We start from the raw sequence: 18835 nt of genomic DNA, 5'->3' as shown, positions 1-18835 counted from the left end.
ATCGGGCAGCGAGTTGACAACGACCTTGCCCCCGGTCCGGGACAACAAAGTGCTTCAAAATGGTATCGCATTTCCTCGAGCCAACAGCCATCGGGGAGCAACAATCTGGAAAACGGGTTCACCCTGTGCAACGGTACACCACCGAAGGGAACGGAGTGAATCACCCAATAAATTAAGCCACTCGTCGACAGGCTGACAGGAGAAGCGAATGAAAACGAGCTCGTAGACGTCCCGTATGGTGATGCAGGTCCTTACGATTTCGTGCTGAAGGTTTGGCCGTAAATCAGACATTTTACCGTCCAGTTGCTGAATTGGTACAGCGGGATTTGAACGACTGGCGAGTTACTCGGACAGTGTCCGGCAGAGACTATTGCTTGGGAACGTGTTGTGTTTGTGGCGATGGGCAATATAGAGGCTACCATTATGTGACGACATGAAGATCCGCTCTCGTGACTGCTCCCGTCGTATTGTCAAAGGAGCAGAGCTCACAAAACCTCAATATCGTATAACTCACTCTTTCTTCACTCAGAAGCTTGAAGTTTGAATGCCGTATCACTAAAATGGTCGAAAAACGATACACTATTCCGTTCGTCTACATTAGACCAGAATGATTCAATAAAGCTCATTTATAATTCAATATAGTGTTCATTTTTATAATCGACGCCAATAGCGGCGTGTGACATTTTGGGTCCTCCCGTACGATCTTCAGCTAGCGAAGGGAACATTAGCTGGCCGTTTTGGCTTCACCACGAACAGCTTGTCGCTTGTTCGAATCGGGTAACTGGGCAAAGAAATACATGGCCTTCTTTTCTGTCGTGTTGGACCCATCTTCGCTTTTGCTGGGAAGACCGAACAGCAGAAGCTGGCGATCATACGCCTTGTAGCCACAAGGGGTTGTGTCGTTTTAGTGAGTTGTTTAGCGTTTATCAGTTTCCCATCAGCAGCAGCAGCAGTAACAGCAACCTTCCACTATGTATACCCCGTTGTTGCCGGTGCGACAGATATCATCGCTATCGGTCTACACCATCGCGGGCGCTTTCCATTCCCAGCGCTTGTTTCAATCCTTCCCGTCCGGCACCGAACACCCTTCCGGCCAGGGCTCTGCGTGATCTTCTGGCAGGTCCAGTGATACCTGTCCCCTAGAAGAGATTCTGTTTCTTTTTATTATCGTTTTATAAGAAAATCAATAAAAAATATCTTAATTTTAGATCTTCTCCCCCCCCGAATACGTTGGGAGCCCCGAGCGTTTGGGGGCAAGTTGTTCTCGCATGGTTGTGGACCGCCGCGTACAACGCTGCTAATGGTGATTTGTGTTCGGACGCGCGTGTCTCACCGGGTGGGGCAGGCCACCTCACCGGCCAAGAGATCGATGTGGTCCATAGCGTACGAAAGCGTTAGGCGAAACAGAAGGGTGCTTGATATCAGAAGAAGGAAGAATAATGCCCGCTTCTGCCAACCCTGAGGGAAATGCTCGGTCTGGTGGTTAAGGAATCGTTTAGGGAAATAATTTACGGTTATTATTGCGCGTGAGTGATCTCTACAGCACTCGGAAATCAACGAAATAGACACAAAATCTTGCGATCACACACTGCCACATGACTTGTGGGTTTTTTTTCTTTCATTTCTTTTTGGGAACTCAAGCCGACTCAAGCTTAGTGCATTTGGTGTTGGATTGTTTTGTAGATCGAGTAACGATAGCGATAGTGTCCAGTGATAAAGTGTCTTAGAGTTCTGGTAGATTTCTAGCTCTACGTCACGTATAGTGACCAATGGGTTTAGATTTCCATTCCGAGAAATTCGTCCGGACGATCTTCCCGTTGTGGGTGATGTTTGAACTCTCTAACAGCCAGATGTGATCGTGTAACAACGTGTCGCTTAGAAGGGTTTTGTTACAAGGTTAAGCTTTACACGCATGAGAAGATCTTTTTTATGAGGTCAAGCTGCATTTTTAAGAGCAAACTTTAGTGAGGAGATTTATTTACAGCACTGGATGACGTTTCTAGGAGTTTGACAGATTGATATAAAGCTCCCCAGTAAAATCAGTCGTGGTTCTGATTCGATGCAGTTATTATAGCATCGGAAACCTTGGTTTACTAGCAAGAATTACTACACCTGTACCTTGAGTCGCACGTTGGTTTCAGTTGCATCATTCTCGCAAGCTTAAATCGTATCGATATTATTTTTTTGCTCACATGCTTACACACGTATGACTTCGGTAGCAATAAAACCTATTCATAGGCCATTTAGTGATCGTAAACGATTGAGTACAGGCGCGCGCGCGCATTGAACCATAAATTCTGGATGTTCTGGCTGGCTGTGTTTTTTTATTGTATCGTGAATATGAATTCGCGTCGGTGTCATCGTAAAGCTGTTGCATTTGGCGGTTGTGATTCACGGCTCGGAATTGACTTGGCCAATAGCCAACGGTCACGGGATATTGGTGATGTTGTGTTGGGTGAATGATTTTCAAGGAAGTTGGAATAAAAAATTGTGTATTTTTGTTTCACTGCCGATGGTTGGATCAGGCCTCGGTCGGCACATACATTGGTATATTAATGTCAATCTATCAAGCAGAACTGTTTTTAGGTTGTTCTGTTTTTATACATGAATCAAGTTGCCTTTTCTTGTGTACTTGAACGAAGAGCTTGATGTGCAGTTTGGAGGATAAAATATGATCGTAAAGTGCGTAGTTTTGTGAAACTGTCCTATAAATTCGTATAATGAGCCATTTTACTAGCGATGAATTCAAAGATCAAATAGCGCAAGCTCAAGCAAAAGCCATTTTAAATGATCGTACCACGGCTTCTAGTGTAGCAGAACACAAACTTACTTCAAAGCAGCGTAAAACCCCACCACGGGTACCTATCACCTACCAAGCGCAGACGATGTGCGAGCATTTAAACGCATCTTGGGCACATTTCCGAAAGTCATAAAGCTTAAATTTACGACAAATAAATCATTCCTCGCACGGAGTGAAATGAATAAAAACGTTGCAGAATGAAATCCGAGTAACAGAAAAAAAACTACTCAAAGTAACTAATCTGTGCCGTAGCGAAATGAGTTAAGCGACTGTGGCCATTCTGCCCGTCAGTCAGTCAGTTAAAGTTGGACTTGAGCCGGTGTTGGGTGGAGAGACGGCCCTACTGAGCTGAGCAACCAATAAGAGCCAGAGGACGCCCAGTACGCAAGGAGGGAAAAAAGAGGCAACAACGAATGGCGGCTTGTACGTACAAGTTGTTGGTCCGGCCCGGATCTTCTTGGATCCGAATCTCTGCCATCCTAACCGTTTGTCGCCTTAACGCGTCCGCTCGACCGTCCACCGTTTGGTTCGATGCCGGTGTGTTCCAAAACCGGAACGAATCTCTCATACCTCCAAACGTCCCGCCATGCGGTGCCGCGAATGGGATTATGATGAATGGCCGTACCCGAGACATTCGTCTTCCGTGAACGGGTACATGATTTACGGATATCTCAATTTAGATATCATATTTTACAGTTCGCCACCCTTCTCCTTCCTCCGTTCGGGAGAAGGTGGAATGTGAGGGACGAATGTGGGGGGAATGATAAATTTCCTCACCGTGAAGGCACTGAAGCTGCTTTCGGTTTCGGTGTCTTGAGCGATGTGTTTCAACCTTACCGTGTATGGGACTAATGTACCATGCGTCTGGTGGAAATTTGATCCCAGTGCATCGTGTCCCGTGGGCTTGGCACAATAATCGCCATGCCTCCGACCAATCGCAGGCTCCGGCTTTACCGGTCTTCATGCCAACCTAGGGCCTGGGGTGATAAAATATCACCCAAAAACATTGCAGCGATGCAATTTTCCTGACCGTGAAGCAAGGAAGGATGGAAAATGACGACAATATGTTGAACATACAAATTTTACCTAAAAAAAACACACAAGACTACGAAACGTACGAGGTAAAACAGTTTCTTACGAAAACGGTCACATGTGGCAGCATATAAATCATTGCAAAAAAAGACAAACCAAACGCCGTGGAAACTGAACCAGAAAACAGTTGAAAAAAAAAAACTTAAAACAGCCAGCGAATTGGCCGGTTTGTGCGATGGGTGCCATCGGTTTGACGCGGTGCGAGATGGATTTAATGTCGTGTTCTGAGAATCAGAGCAAATTTTTCATCGGAATAACAAATAAAAATGCCATTCCTTGTTTGGCAGCGATGTGGCGTCACATTCTTGGGATTGGGACCTTATCATCCGCGAGCTGACGGCGGTGCGTGATGAGTACGAGCTAAAGATGCTTAATTTTTCACGCCCTTATGTTGGTTGTGTTTGATCGCAGATTTTCGGTATTGCCTTGATTATTTAGTGACAAGCATACAGAATTGTAGGGGAGTTTTTGTCACTTTTAATGGAAAATCAAGTTTAATTGTTTAAATATTTTACGCAAATACTTTTTGATTGCATAAATAACACAATAACTGCTGGCTCATCCTGCAGTAACTGAGGCATGCAAATGAGTCTCATCAGAGAGGCGCTTTCAAGGAATTTCGTCGGCGAACTGAGCCCGAGAACCAAGCGACGATTTTTTGGCTCTTGCTAGCTCCAAAGATACCGACACTAACACACTTTTGTGATTTGGTTTGTATATCATTGTGAATGTTAATTTAGCCGAAAAATTGACGTCAAGCCACTTACGCACGCAACGGCATAACAATGCAACAGAATTCCACGGAAAAGCTACCAACCCATCAAACGAGTTACGGATGCAGTGGGGCGAAAAATCTGCACCCTGTCTACGGCTAAGTGAAAATTTCCACGAACACGACAAAAAATCACACACACACACAAACTCGAGTCATCGTGAACCGGCAAACGATGCAAACTGAATTTCACGATTGTCAAAATATGATGTGCAAAATGCAAATGCATACATGCACCCATGGGAAACGATTTACGTTGTTTGCTTTGTAGGCAGATGATGTGATGATTTGTTTACGCCACTCGCTGTTTTACTGAGGATAATGAAACGATGACCCAATGGGGGTGGGTCGAGCATCGTTTGTGTTAAACTTTAAAAATCTTCTAATGTGCAAAAGTTCGTCGCTTATTGTCCCTTTCTGCATTCCATCACTGATTCAGTTTTTATTTTTTGGTCGAAGATAAGAAAACTTAATCAAATCAAAGAACGACCTTCTGTAAATCGATTAATCTTGTTGAATTCCTTGTCCGGTTTTATCTTTCTTCTCCACGAAACAATCATAATCCCGGTCAATGAAAACGATTTTGACAGCTTTCCGTCGTGAGTGACTGTGCGCTAGTCACAACAGCACGAAACGGGAGCAACAAAAAAGGGGTAAAAATCCCCAAAAAAAATACACCTTTGCCACCTTTGAATGGAGTGATCTCAAAGAACGCGCAAAAGGAAGAATGTGGAAAAATCGGGGAAGTGAAAAAAACCCGAAAGAAAAACAAACAAATACGTAAACAAAACACTGAACACACTGAGCGAAGAAAAGAGTTGAAAATTGAAAAATTATGCAAATTAAATGTTAATTTTATTTAATCAACGAGTAATTTATGAATATTTGAAAAATTTGAATAAGACGAAAGGCGAACAACGACAACAACTGAACTACGAAATACAAATTTTCAGCAGCAAAAAAAAATCGCATTCACTCGCCCAACACAATCCACACAACGGAAGGAACGGGATGTGTGTACAACCAACATTCTCTCGTGCACTAAGTGAGGACCACTTACCGGCATGGTTACGTGGGAGCGAGCGCGAAGTAAGTTTCGTTTCGTGTTCTGACAGTGGACAGCCCAAGTCCCCCCGGTCCCCGGGCATATCAACCAACAAGCCAATGTCCACACGGTTTGGGGGTAGATTAACAAAAAAAGATCTCGATGAAAACGCCCCGACTACCCCAGAGCGATCATCAACGAAATATACGAGGACAGCGCGCGATACTACTCATTTGTATTCTGAGCTTTTAATAAAGATAAGAACCGAAAAACGAGAAATGGCTTCTTGTGGAAAGGTAAACCCACCGGTGTGTACGTATGTGTGGTTTGGTTTTTTTTTCAGGCCTTTTCTTCGGTTCTTCATGCTCCTACTTTAAGCTCGGCAAAATGTTCACCGGTGGTGGTCGTGCTGGATTTTTTTTTTTGGGAGCTGAGAAAGTAAATGGCTCTGTTAGGAGCAAACGTCCAACGTGCAACTGCTGCATCTGCATTTACATCGGACGGAAAGGTAGCGAAAACGGCAACGATCTTCCTGCCCGTAGACCGGGTGCTAAGTGGGTCAATTAATTTTTTCCGGACACGGCCGATTTATAACCGCCGGTGCGTTGCACCACGCAATGCTGGCCCGGTCCCAGTGGTGGTGATTCGAGCTATCGGTAAAGTGTCAAAGTTAATATACGGTGTAGCTTTCGGGGTATATGCTTCATCGTCATGAGTTGATGTGGGACGATTTTTGGGACGATAATTTAATCAACGTCGTTTGCCCTATCGACGATGATAAACGAACGAGCGTGACTCGCGCTGGGAGCACTCGCATTATCGTAATTTGGTGAGGTATGATCGCGCTTTCCTGGCACTTTTCGTCGAAACGATGATGGCAATGCTTATCGTGCACGTAGTGTTGGAACGGAATGCAATAGAATGGTAAATTATCCTTGTTTTTTCTTCCATAAAGGAATAGTAGGCCGATTTTAAATGAATCTGAATTGGTATCGAGATTTGCAATATAAATCCCCAACAAAATAAGTTCTCAGACAACTCGAATATCGCGCGAGATTTTCAAGAACTTCTACACAAATGTCTGGAAGTTCACCAGAAATGTCCAGCATCTCTCCACACGGAACATTAACAGCGCATGTTTACAGCTTTACGGCGTGGGCCATTTTATCTTCGGACAACTTCCCACCATCTGGAAGCCGGTTACCAAATAAAAACACGTTAGCGACTGTCAGCCGAGATGCGAATTAGTTAGACAAACAAATGACACCCTAAAGATGGCTGGCGTTGATCGGTTAGTTTACGGCGAAGGGAGCACACCACCGATATGCGGATCATTTTTTAGGCGAAAGCATAACGATGAACACTTAAGCAAGCGGTTGCGGTTTGAAAGATCGTCGTCAATTTCTTGAACAATCGAACTCTTTTGTTGATTGTAATCATTTAGTATAATTTTCTACCTATCATACCGTACCAAATTGCAGCTACAGGGCGATTAAACACATGATTAACGGGGTGAGTTTACTTTGTGATGGCGGGAATCGAATCGATTTGAGTTGGCAATAACAGGGACAGTTAGCAAGTCACTCATGTCACATTGTCTATTCACTTCTTGTTTCGAGTTCCTATCGATCGTTGGTGTTTGACTTTACTTTAGAAAATTTAGAGCACCTAAACAGCGCCATTTGTCAACGTTCTAGGTGTCTAGCCGGTCATGTCGCGTCTGGGATTCTGCTAACAGATGTTCTATTCTCACCCATGAATTAGCGAAACGGCACCAATGTTCAACCACTGCGTAGCGTTGCTTGCTCGCTAGTCGTTATGAACGTGACGCCGACAGGCAGATTTATGAATGAAACACGATGTGTGTTGGCCACATGTTTTGTGGACGGAAATCTTCCCCAAATCTGCCCAAGCGGTTAGATCTGGGGACACCTCTAAATCAGTCACCCGGTCATCGGGTCTTCGGGCTTTTGTCGTCAAGATTGAAATCATCGACCAGGTTCAATGTTAAGCTCGTAGAGCGAGCAAAGATAGAATCTTGGTGACCGCCATCGACACACGGTACCGTGGCAGGGGATTTATGCAACCGAGGGTCATAAATAAGGAAATTTGTTAGCCATCAGGTTGGATTTCCCAGTGTGGCTCCCAGCGTGGATTCATGCTCCCCTGGTTCCCCAGTCCTTTCAAAGGGTCAGTGCTGCCGGCAGGAAGCTGCCGAGCGGATCGAATTCCCTCGCTGGGAGCAGTTATGAGTTATGAACCCGCTGGAAGTATTCGCACGCCGTTCGCTGTCCCCAAAGTCGTTGACGCATCCGCGGGAGCTTGCGCAGAATCGCTGTCGGAGGGGGTTCGCGTTCGCCTGCCCGAACCGTTCCCCACTTGGGCTGGTGAAACGAAGAGAAAGATCGTAAACGAATGCTCGTTCCCAGCAGGTGATGGATAAATTTGGGATAAGCAATGCGCGTACCGTACCGGGATATCATTGCTACCTTCGTCGTCCAAACCGATGCCCGATGCTTGAAGATCATCACCATCGTTCGCTCGCTCTCTCTCTCTTCCGCTTTTCTCCGCACCGTCCTGACTTCATGGGGCTCTGATTTAGGTTCCTCCAAGCGGTTCGTTTTCGCAAACAACACAACGTTAAAGACAGGGTTGGATGCGTGGATGCGATATTATTGAAATTTTTACGATCCACAAACAAAACATTAAATACCCCATATAAGCTTGCTAAAGAGCCCAGCGAGCGATAACAGTAAAACCCAATATTTTATGTCTCTATTTATGAATATCTGTACCTCGCAACTCGTTCCACTCCTCTCCGTACCGTGCTCTTTCACTCGAACTTTTCACTCACAGTTCTCAGTAGGTAGTTGAAGGGGGGTTTCGCTGCATTTTGATTGCAACTTGCACATCATTGGATGCGGAATGTTTTTAGGTGGGTTCAGTTGTCACTGTTAGGGGACCAGTTGTCACAGCAAGGCGGGATGCAAAACGGTTTCTTCCCCGTTTTTAATTCATGTCATCGGGGGCGAAGATCAAAAACCCTCTTACGGTGCGGAATGTGCGTATAATTTTGTGTGCCAATTGGAGAACCCCGTGGACGGCGATGCGAACTGGTAGGAAGGGTCCGCACACTGCAGGTGCACAGAGCCGTATAGTGATGGCCGAAGCGGACTGGCGGTTTGCGTGGTGGGCAAATTTTATAGGAATATAGATTAAATCATAAGATCATAAAATCAGCATCCCCAGCGGGGGCACGAGAGTACCCGCTGCTTGTCCGTCCGTCAGCTGTTCCGGAGCTTAGGAGTGCTCGTGTTTGAGATCGAGGACGACACCTCGTCGCCTCGGAAGGCTGTGGGCTCAGGAAAACATAAAGTTTGGAATAAAATTTCACTCATAAAATGCGGTATCCAGCAGCGATACGACCGAAGTCTTTCTGGGGTCAGTTTTTAGATCGACGTACGCGCACGGCTTGGTACGTACACGGCAGGGAGACACTTTACGATATGAGATGCGAGGAATAGTCGCGACTCTGGGAGTTGTTGTTTTTTTTACAACAATTTATCACATCAATATAAGTTACAAGTATATTAACTCAAAACAAAACAACATGTATTGTTTTAATGTATTAAATTTTAAAACAACCATTAAATTAACTGGGCTTTTGCCAATAACTCATAAAACACATGGTAGATACTTCAAGAGCTACTACAAACTCCTGAAGATTCGAAACATAAGGTTCCCTTTGGAGACAAAATCCAAATGCTCCTTCAATATCCATGAAGAGTGCGCCATCTTTCACCATTTCATAACACTCCGTTCAGTGTCTGTTTCGTAACGCCCAAATTTTCCTTGCCTTAAACAACATCATAACTCATCCGTGTGCCGTCGACGGGCCTTAGTTCTGGGTCTCTGCACATGACAAGCTCTTCGCGCATCGATGGACCCATATCTCCGGGTTCGCACCGCCGAGTGACGTAGGCAAATGAGAGGGTTCGGTTGGGAAATTCGGAGGGAATATGATTAAGGCGGCAAACAAACTCGGTCGAACGATGTAGAACGAAAAATGTTGCATACCGCCTACAACATAAATTTCGAACGTTCCATTTTTCCACCGAACTGGAACGAAGGTTTGGGTCGGAACATTTGGGAAGTAGTTGTTCCTCTTTATTCAGCTCATTCTAAGATGGTATTTTTGAAGGGTGCCTTCCTTTGGTTTGGTTTGTTCGGAATTCTCGGAAACGAATCTCCCGGTTCGACGTCGGTGGGCTCGGAGACGGATTGCTGAGGACACTTGTTGTCGAGGCGCGTAATGTGAGTCGCGACTCACTCGCGGGCTCTGTAGCATTATGCAAGATTAATGGGACGGTATGGCGTCTCAGTTTGCGGTGGAATGTTCGGAATCAGGAGGACGAACGGTATCGGAAGCGGGGAACTTGTAGAATTCTGGTGGGAAATAAACGGCTGCCGGATCGAAACGATGATGGTTTACTTAATAAGGCGTTTGTCTTTGGCACTCTTCCATCCGCAGGGTATTCGGCTCGCGACGATGCTCCAAATGCTTGGCATCGATTAGTTCCTCCGAGTTGGTGATGCGCGCCCGGCACCTGGTGTTCCATATACGCTGTTTCTCCTGCGCCGTCTGCAACACACCGCTCACCAAGGGCGACCACTTCACGATACGGGACTCGGCCGTCTTCTGTCGGTAAGTTGGCTGATATTTGAACCATGCTTCCATCGTCACGAGTCGCACTACAGCAGACTTTATTGGATTTCGCTCGTTCTTCTTCAGATCACACATTGAGCTTCCGCTTGAGGCCACGACACCGCTACCTGGCATGCCGATGCAGTGTCCTTACCAGAGCCAGTACGGTACATCGCCGAGTGCACCGCTCAGCCCGAGCGACTCGACCACGAGCGGTGGCAAGCTGAATCCGGCCACCTATTACCCACCGCATGGCGTCACCGGTCTACCGCAGCAACCCCGTCAGAAGGGACGACCTCGGAAGCGGAAACCCAAAGACATCGAAGCCATGACGGCAAGCCTCGGTAAGTTGAATTTCCCTTATTTCAGTATACAACAGTGCTACAACGTTACCAGATAAGAAGCTAACGAGTAAAAAGCATTACAAAATGTCTCATCTGCTGTGGGAGCTATTTTTTTTCTTTCTTTGGAAATGTACGATCACGCGTAAACATACTATTGCGAGGTCTGATGAACTCACCGTATCATATGTAACATTGTCTGATAACGATCAGTAACGTTTGAATTTCGCAAAAGTATGAATTTATGATCCAGTTCGGGTAAAGCGAAAAGGCGAACAGAGGGCAGGGCAGTTTGTAATACAGTTGTTTCACCTCCCGGAAACCTACCCCCCTACCCACTTCCCATACATTTCTTCCTCCACCCAGTGCGACACGCACGGCATCATAGATTCATTTATTTCGTCTTCATTTAATTTCAAACTCCGACTACACTGGATCTCTTCGCGCCGTGTGTTATGATCGCGTGTTTGAATCGCTGGCTTAGCTTCAGATAAGCTGCTTTTGACCCAGACACAAGTAGAGACAGATAGAGTGAAGAAAGGGAGATAAAGGGAAAACAGTGCCTTCCGCCAGCGAACGATCGACTAGGGGATCGCTGTTCGCACGCCTCTGCGCAACATGGTTCGGTGAAAATTTATGATGCTACCCAGGGACCCGGAGACTCCCCGCTTTTCTACCACCAACATCTTGCCGTGGAAGAGGAGTCGGTGCAGCAACTTTTGCGGCAAGCGCCGGGGTGACAGAAATAAATAAATATTTAGTATGTAACGTTTGTGCGGAGTGATGAACGATGCTGATACGATGGTGTACGCGGCATCTGCCCGGCGTTGGGCGGGTTTTCGCGCAACTGTTTCGCGCCGCTCTGGTCGGGCTGAAAAAAAGGGAGCAACAACAACGGGAAACCACAAGAAGTAGCGATCTCTGCGACCTGGCTGCGACCATGATGGCTATCGTTGTAATTGCTTCAGTGAGCTTTTAGCTACCGCACCGATGGCGATGTGCCAGAAGATCTGGACAGGAGGAACTCGGCAGGGTTTATCCATTTGGCTTTGCAGATATTGTTTTATGCTGTATCGCTTTTAATTCCAACTCCTCGCCGTATGCACGTACCGAGCATAGAGTGTGTGCTGGCTTGACCTTTCCGTTTGAATTCTTCGCCGTATCGTTTTATTGCTAGCTTTTTTTACTGGTGTCAGACTTGCTTGCCCCGCATGGCTGTCGGCAGCCAACGGCCATCAAGGCAGATGGTTTGTCCGCGTGTGTGTTCGGTTTTTGAGTGACAGGTCATGTCGCGGAATGTTGTTACGTTTTGCGATCCGTAGTAGTGTATCGCAAGACAAAGAAAAAAAATTGCTAAGCCAGAAGGAATGAAAAATGAAAGGATTTTTTTTTCGTATTTTGCACTGCAACAAACAAGACATGGCTGCCTGAGCATATTTCGCAGGGATGATTAATATGCCATGATTAACCTGATAGTTAACACGGTGTAAATATTCATGGTTCAGAAGAAAATTGGAAAACAATGTAACAGACGTATGTGACTTCAAATATTTTGCTTGGACGTATGTATTGCAAGAATTCTGAGCTTATACTTCTTGGGATTCGTGGCGAATTGCTACTTACCGAAAAAAGGTTTCATTTTAACTCTCAGTGGCAGTTGCGAGTGCTAATGATGTGCCATTTACAAACGAGATCCATTTAAGACACGCCATTCGGTGATCAACTTCCAAATATGCTCATTCCATCCCAATCTGTTCCACGTACAGGATGAACCGTTGAATAGGATTTCTAGCATTTAGATCTAATTTTCTCTGGAAGCTGGTGTGCTGCTGGTGAAGACACTCGGTAGCTTAATTGGGCGTGATTTGATGAGACTAAATAGTCTCATCGCCGTGGACGTAAAAGGTGGTAAGCTTCCGGGCACTTCAGGGAATTGGACCATCATCAGTGAAGAGTTAAGATCTCTTTAAGATCCCATAAGATCCAAATATGTTCCCGACCGGAAATGGCTTCCGTGTTGCTTTGCATATTTTGGTGCCTTTTCTCGGAAATTGGATGATCGAAAGTTCTTTACTGCTATCAGAAGCTGGAAATCATGAAACATCCGACTGCCCCGCAATGTTTGTGATGTCTATTAGAGAGACATCATCACGGGACACGGGAATAAACCGTTTGCTACCGGCTCAAAAGGTGGCAAACGAAAGCAGGAAAAATAACCTGGGGGAGCGTTTAGGCAGCTTCCAGGAATACCCGGCGGCCGAATTACCCGGACCTGTCTGTCTGTCGGCGGGATCGCTTATCTCTATTAGCACTCACCCGAAATGGATGAAAAATAGACAAATGCGAGCTGCACGCCTTCTGCGACCCGACCGGTTGGAAGGGTTCCGGCCGTGCAGCAAGGCCGCCAGGGTCTTGTCTCGAGGTCGCACCTCTTTCTTTAGTGTCTTCCACGACGATGCTCTCTGACTTCTTTTGCCGGGTTTCACGATTATATTGCCTTGCCGGTAAAGGGCGCGGGATGTTGGCGGGAGTTTTGTTGTTTTCTCGTGCGATCATTCTTTCATCGGGCCAGTAGGCCGTAAAGAAGTCGAAAAGTTAATAAACATATCATAAAGAGAGAGATTGTAAAAGGTCGTAGGTTCAATAAAAGCCGTGGCTTGGATGCGACGCTGCCTCGTCGAAGCCCACGGGCATGCCCAGCGGGTCACTATGTCTCAGGGTGTATGTGGACGCGGGAAAGATACACCGGTCCTGGAGAACTTCACGGGCAGTACGGAGCACGGTGGCGGTGTGCAAGCGTGTGCAGGGTGTAGAATATGCTATCAACCGGTTCGAAAGGACCCGATCGGGTTCATAGAGAAGATTCTTATCGGACGCACTTTCCGTCGTTCTCGAAGCTCACACACTCGCTCCAAAAGATCACCAGGACACAGATGTGACGATGCGCAGGGGTTTTTTTTGTCATCTGTTCATATATTTTTTTTTGGTTTGTTTTGTTTTTCTGGATTGGATTACTTTGGGTTAATTTATGATCGCGACAGTTGCTTTCCCAGCATTCTGACCTGATTTCGTAAAACGTTCTGTTACGTTTTATGTTGGATTTTTGTCTTTATGCTGTAACCGCTTGGGTTATTGAGCTGTAACGTGATCCTCGATACTGTTGTAGCACCAGCGAAGGAAAAAAGCAGCTCCAGAATAGATTAATTTATCGCTTTATGATTTGGGAAGCAATATTTACGAACAGAAAGCTTATCGGGCAGCTCACAGCTCGCATCATAAATGGCAGACGTTCCGAGAAACAAAATTCGTTTTCGCTTTTAAAACACTCATTTTATTGGTTTTTCCATTTAAAAATGCATCGTTTTGAATCCGTACGTAATGGCAATTCGTGATTGTACATTCCATTCTAAAAAAATTTAATCAAAAACCTGTAATAAAAACAGCAACATAAAGAACGGGAGTGTTCAAGCACGTGAAGGAGATTCTGCAAACGGAACTCGTATGAAGGTTTTATTATTTGTACGAACTTTACGATCCCTTTATGATCTCCGCGGTCCTATTGGCGGGCTGGCGTTAAACATGTTAATAACAACCTTCAACACCGTCCATCCTCCATATGAGATCGATTCTTCGGTCACTTCTTACAAGACCGAAAGGATTGTGCGTTTCTATGCTGTTCTTGTTATTTCAAGGACTACAAAACCAACGATGACGTTCCAGTCGCTGGGCCAGACAGAACGGTTGATTGGCAATCGGGCTGAGAAAAGTTGGAAGAAAATGAAATCTGTTTGCCCATCGGCATCATTCGGCTGCCGGCTAGGCAGTTTTTATGTCAATGTTTATGTTTGTACTGCCTACTGACCGATAGACTCCCTCGATGGCGGTGTCCGCACACAAAGGCACTGTGGCACCGTGGCTATTCTTTTGACGGTGGAAATACATCCCAAAACAAAAAAAAAAAAAAAAAACAGTCAAACAATAAAAAGGAAATCAAACTCGCGAGGAAGTGCAGACAGTACCATTGTTTTTTGTAATGATTAACGACTGTCGTGCCGAGATCCGCTGGAAGCGGGGAACCCTTTTGAGGAACGGGGGCATGGCCGAGCGGGCAAACAAGGCACGATGCTGCGGGGTCAGTCTGTTTGATTTTGAGCAAAAGCGAGACCGGTACCCGTGTGGTAAGATCCACTTGCGATGGGTGCATCGAATTGGTCGGGTAACCGTGTTACCCCTCGTCGATTCAACGGACGAACCGGTTTTTCGATTGTTTAATCAGAGAGCTCCTCCTTCTCATTCCGGGGGCATTCTTTTGTGCCTTTACAAGACGATGCCAGACATCTTCCGCAAGACGCAACGATTAGTTCGTTAAACGGTCGGTTTTACTTTCGGGCCGAATATCTCAGTCAACGTTGTTTTCTTTAATGCGTCGTCGTGCCAAGTATAATTGCATAACTTTAAAGTATTATTAGAATTTCGCTACAGCAAAACGTTACTTTGTAGCCCAAATCCACCCAAAGGACACACTTTCTTCTATCCCGAAGGGACATTTATCCAATTCTCACCAGTAACATAGTTTATGTTTTTTTTCCGGGCACGAGCAACCCGTTACAATTACGCACCTTCTTGCGACTGACGAAAATCGTGAACGCAATTTTCTATACCACCTTAAAATGATCATCCCTTTGGGCTTTTACTCAGAATCAGTGAGCTTCCAACTGTTGACCAAATTTGAGAAGGCTTAAGGAAAAAAACAGTTAAACAAAAAAAAAAACAGAAGCTTAAGCCGTCGACTTTAACGCCCTCCGGTGGTAGCTGTTTGGCTGTTTTCCTGTTTCCTGTGGCTGTCCGTTATTGTTTTTCTTTTCTTCTTCCTCTTCTGCTTCGTTTACGTGTTCTCCTCCCCCAAGGTTTATTCTCCGATTTCTTTGATTTGACAACTCCAGGCGCCTGAAGGTCCATAGTCGATGGTCAAAAGGGAGGCGAAACCATACCATACGTTCGGTAACTTCATCGAGCGAGTCAAAGCGAGACAACGAAACCTGCTAAAAGATGAACAAATGAAAAGAAAAGTATATGGAAGAAGCCCGCAGGCATCAAGAACACAACGCTTAACTAATATTAAGCAAAGATAACCCTCCAAACTGACCGCCACTTCGAAAAGAAAAAACCTATATCAAAGGTGTATAAAAACGAACCGACGAGGAAAACAGTATCATTGTCTGGTGCGTCCGACTGGACCTTTGGAACCCGGTTATTATTTGGCTCTCGGTACCGCTTGCGGGTGTACACCGCACCGGGTTCCCTCTTCCCTGCGATCGTTTATGTTGGCTCCTGGTCGGCCCATCCAGCTTCCATGCAAGGCGCGTACTATTGACGGCATCGGCTACCGGTTAACGTGTTGCGGTCTGCCTTCAAGTGAGAAGAAATAATATACACCGCGTTGCGTTGCGGTAGCATAATTCTAATAGTCCGATCGGATAGATCATGCGCTTGCAGGCGGCTTTGTAGTGATCCGTTGTTTTTTTTCGTCTTGTAGTGGCTCACGAAACCCCAACTTCAAGGGGGTGGTACGTTCCCGTCTCCTCGAACAGGTCTGTAATTTGTCTGGGTCTGATGGTACTTTAAAGGTGCGATTACGTATCGATCCCTGGCCAATAGTGGCATAAGCAACACGGCGCTATGGTCTATGATTTTTTTATAAACATTGTTATGTAGAGCGGGTTTTGTATGTGCGGCCTTTGTTCTCCACCCTTGGCTACTGGAAGTTGGAGCTCGAGTTCCGATCAGCATCGCACCCACCCACCTATCGGGGAGGTTGATCTAGACGACCTTAAGCTATGGATTTGCGTAACATCAGGTAGCCGGTCGGGCTACTGGTCGGAGGTCGAGTTCAGACAAGAGCAGATCAACCCAGTTTAAAGAGCAAGACGGGAGCAATCTAAAATACAGAAAGAACCCAAGCGGTCAGTTAAAGGAATCTTAACTGGAAATGGGAGTAAAAAATCAGCCAGACCAAACCTTCAAGCGTGGGAACAGTTTGCTAGAATTACGTCCAATTCCACCAACACCGTTGGGTGGGAAGATGGGGCACGTTTTATGACACAAAGTTGTAAACATTTGGTACCTGTTTAGTGTACGGAGCTCATCTTACATACATTTCGTGCCTTGAAGGCTTCAACTTAAAGCCAGTGTTTCACCTGCTGATTGTTTTTCTTTTAAACGCTAGCCCAAAACTGAGGAGTTCCTAAGTTATAGCAAGTTTTTGCGTCACTAGCGTGCCTGCTTTTGTGAGTTGTGCTAGTTAAAGATTTTGACGACCTTCAGGATGAGGCTTTCCCCATTTTTGTTACCTAGAAACAACGCTAGCAGATCTTCTTAAACTTGAGTTACCATGTTTTTCCAACTCAACCTTACATCGGCTGCATTGCTCTGCAGTAAAAATAGTCCCAACCTAACGTTCTCGTAACACTCACGACGTTCCCGATAAAGACATATAGGTTAGTTTTACGATTATTATGTGTTCGTGTGTGTACGTTGTTACGTCTGCGAGGCTATCTCTGGTCCGGTTTGAAGTAAGGTTGGAGGTATGGTGCTGAAACGAGTTGCTTCCAACCTGCAGATCATGACCGGTGTACGCTATTCGACACAGCATCCCGAGACCGAGGTTACGATGTACAATTTCCTTCCCAACTGGAACCCAACGGTGAGCAAGAGAGGGTGCGCCGGTCAGCTTACGATTCGGTTTTATGGTGCTTGACCAGCTACAAAACTCACATTGAGTTCAGGGATAGTCACACCCGCTGATGGCACAAGTGGCCCTTAGACATAGGGGTCATGGTGGTTGAGGACGACGAGCTACAAGAGAACTACGACACTAAAATCCGGGCCTTTACATCTACCGACACACAATGAACAAGTAGCCACCAGACGGCCAGAGTGACAGGGTGGCTCGGGGTTTTACTTCTCCTTCTCGTCCAAAGTTTTGTTACCTCGAGAAAAAAAAATCCGCACCAGCAATTCACTGTCCTAGGTGCTCTGGGAGTCCGCAGCAGCAATTCACTGCCCTCTGGTGCTCTGGGAGTGAGTTAGCAATAAAGCTAGACACGCAAATACCGCTGTGAACGTGCCGTGGCTAATCCAATCGTGATGCTGTTTTTGTATTCCCCATTTTCTTTAATCTCCTTCCCTGTTTCGCTCGTTTTTCAGACCTGAACACCGAGTATTTGGATCTGGGATTTAGCCGGGGTCTTGGGTCATCGTCGCGGGCCAAACGGATGCGGACGTCCTTCAAGCATCATCAGCTCCGTACGATGAAGTCGTACTTCGCCATCAACCACAATCCGGACGCGAAGGATCTGAAGCAGCTGTCACAGAAGACGGGACTGCCGAAGCGTGTGCTACAGGTAAGCATCAGCATCAACTCATGCAATACTTTTACACCGAATATAGTTCAATGTGCCTGAATATCTTCCTTAGGCAACTTCATAGAAAATGGTTGAATTTTACAAAATACTAAAGTATTTAAAATATGTAATATTGTTTGATCTCAACAACCATTTTCTTACCAAAGCACCATCATTCACGCTGAATTCTAATATCCAACCGTTTCCTCTCTATCCATCCATAACTACGCCAATCCATCAGGTTTGGTTCCAGAACGCACGCGCAAAATGGCGCCGAATGATGATGAAGCAGGAAGGCAAAATCATCGATTCGGACAAGGGCGACGGTTCGCTCGATCTGGACGGTTACGTTTCGCACAGCCCCGGTTCCTACATTATGGGTGGCCCGGGCAGCCCATCGTCGCTCGACTAGCAACACTCACAGTCGAGAATGCAATGGCAAGTGCATCTTCGGCGCTGGATTCGACGGTTGCTCGGCGGAACGGCACCCGCCAGCAGTGGCCACAGTGAAACGACCACACCGGTGTCAAGCTCTCAGTGAAACGTGGACGGATAGTGCACGGCTTTTAGTGTGCGTGTTGGTGAAAATTCTGTGTGTGACAAGTGCAACTGTAGCAACAAAATTTCAATCCAATCATGCGACTCAAATCAATGGAAAATTCATTTTTGTCTGGTAT

General features: G+C 45.9%; 1 protein-coding gene across 1 annotated transcript in view; it reads left to right on the top strand.

Annotated features, from left to right (window-relative positions):
* Nucleotides 1-18570, top strand: part of LOC128715292 (protein apterous-like) — a 57029-nt gene extending 38459 nt beyond the window's left edge. The window contains exons 5-8 of the mRNA XM_053810174.1: nt 10241-10414; nt 10502-10758; nt 17962-18158; nt 18400-18570. Of these exons, the coding sequence (XP_053666149.1) occupies nt 10241-10414; nt 10502-10758; nt 17962-18158; nt 18400-18570 (799 nt within the window). The remainder of the gene's footprint in view (nt 1-10240; nt 10415-10501; nt 10759-17961; nt 18159-18399) is intronic.
* The last annotated feature ends 265 nt before the right edge of the window (nt 18571-18835 follow it).

This window comes from Anopheles marshallii, chromosome 3 (assembly GCF_943734725.1).
Source record: "Anopheles marshallii chromosome 3, idAnoMarsDA_429_01, whole genome shotgun sequence".
Lineage (NCBI taxonomy): Eukaryota > Metazoa > Arthropoda > Insecta > Diptera > Culicidae > Anopheles > Anopheles marshallii.
Note: the sequence above shows the minus strand (reverse complement) of the source record. Positions and strands in the feature narration are given on the sequence as shown.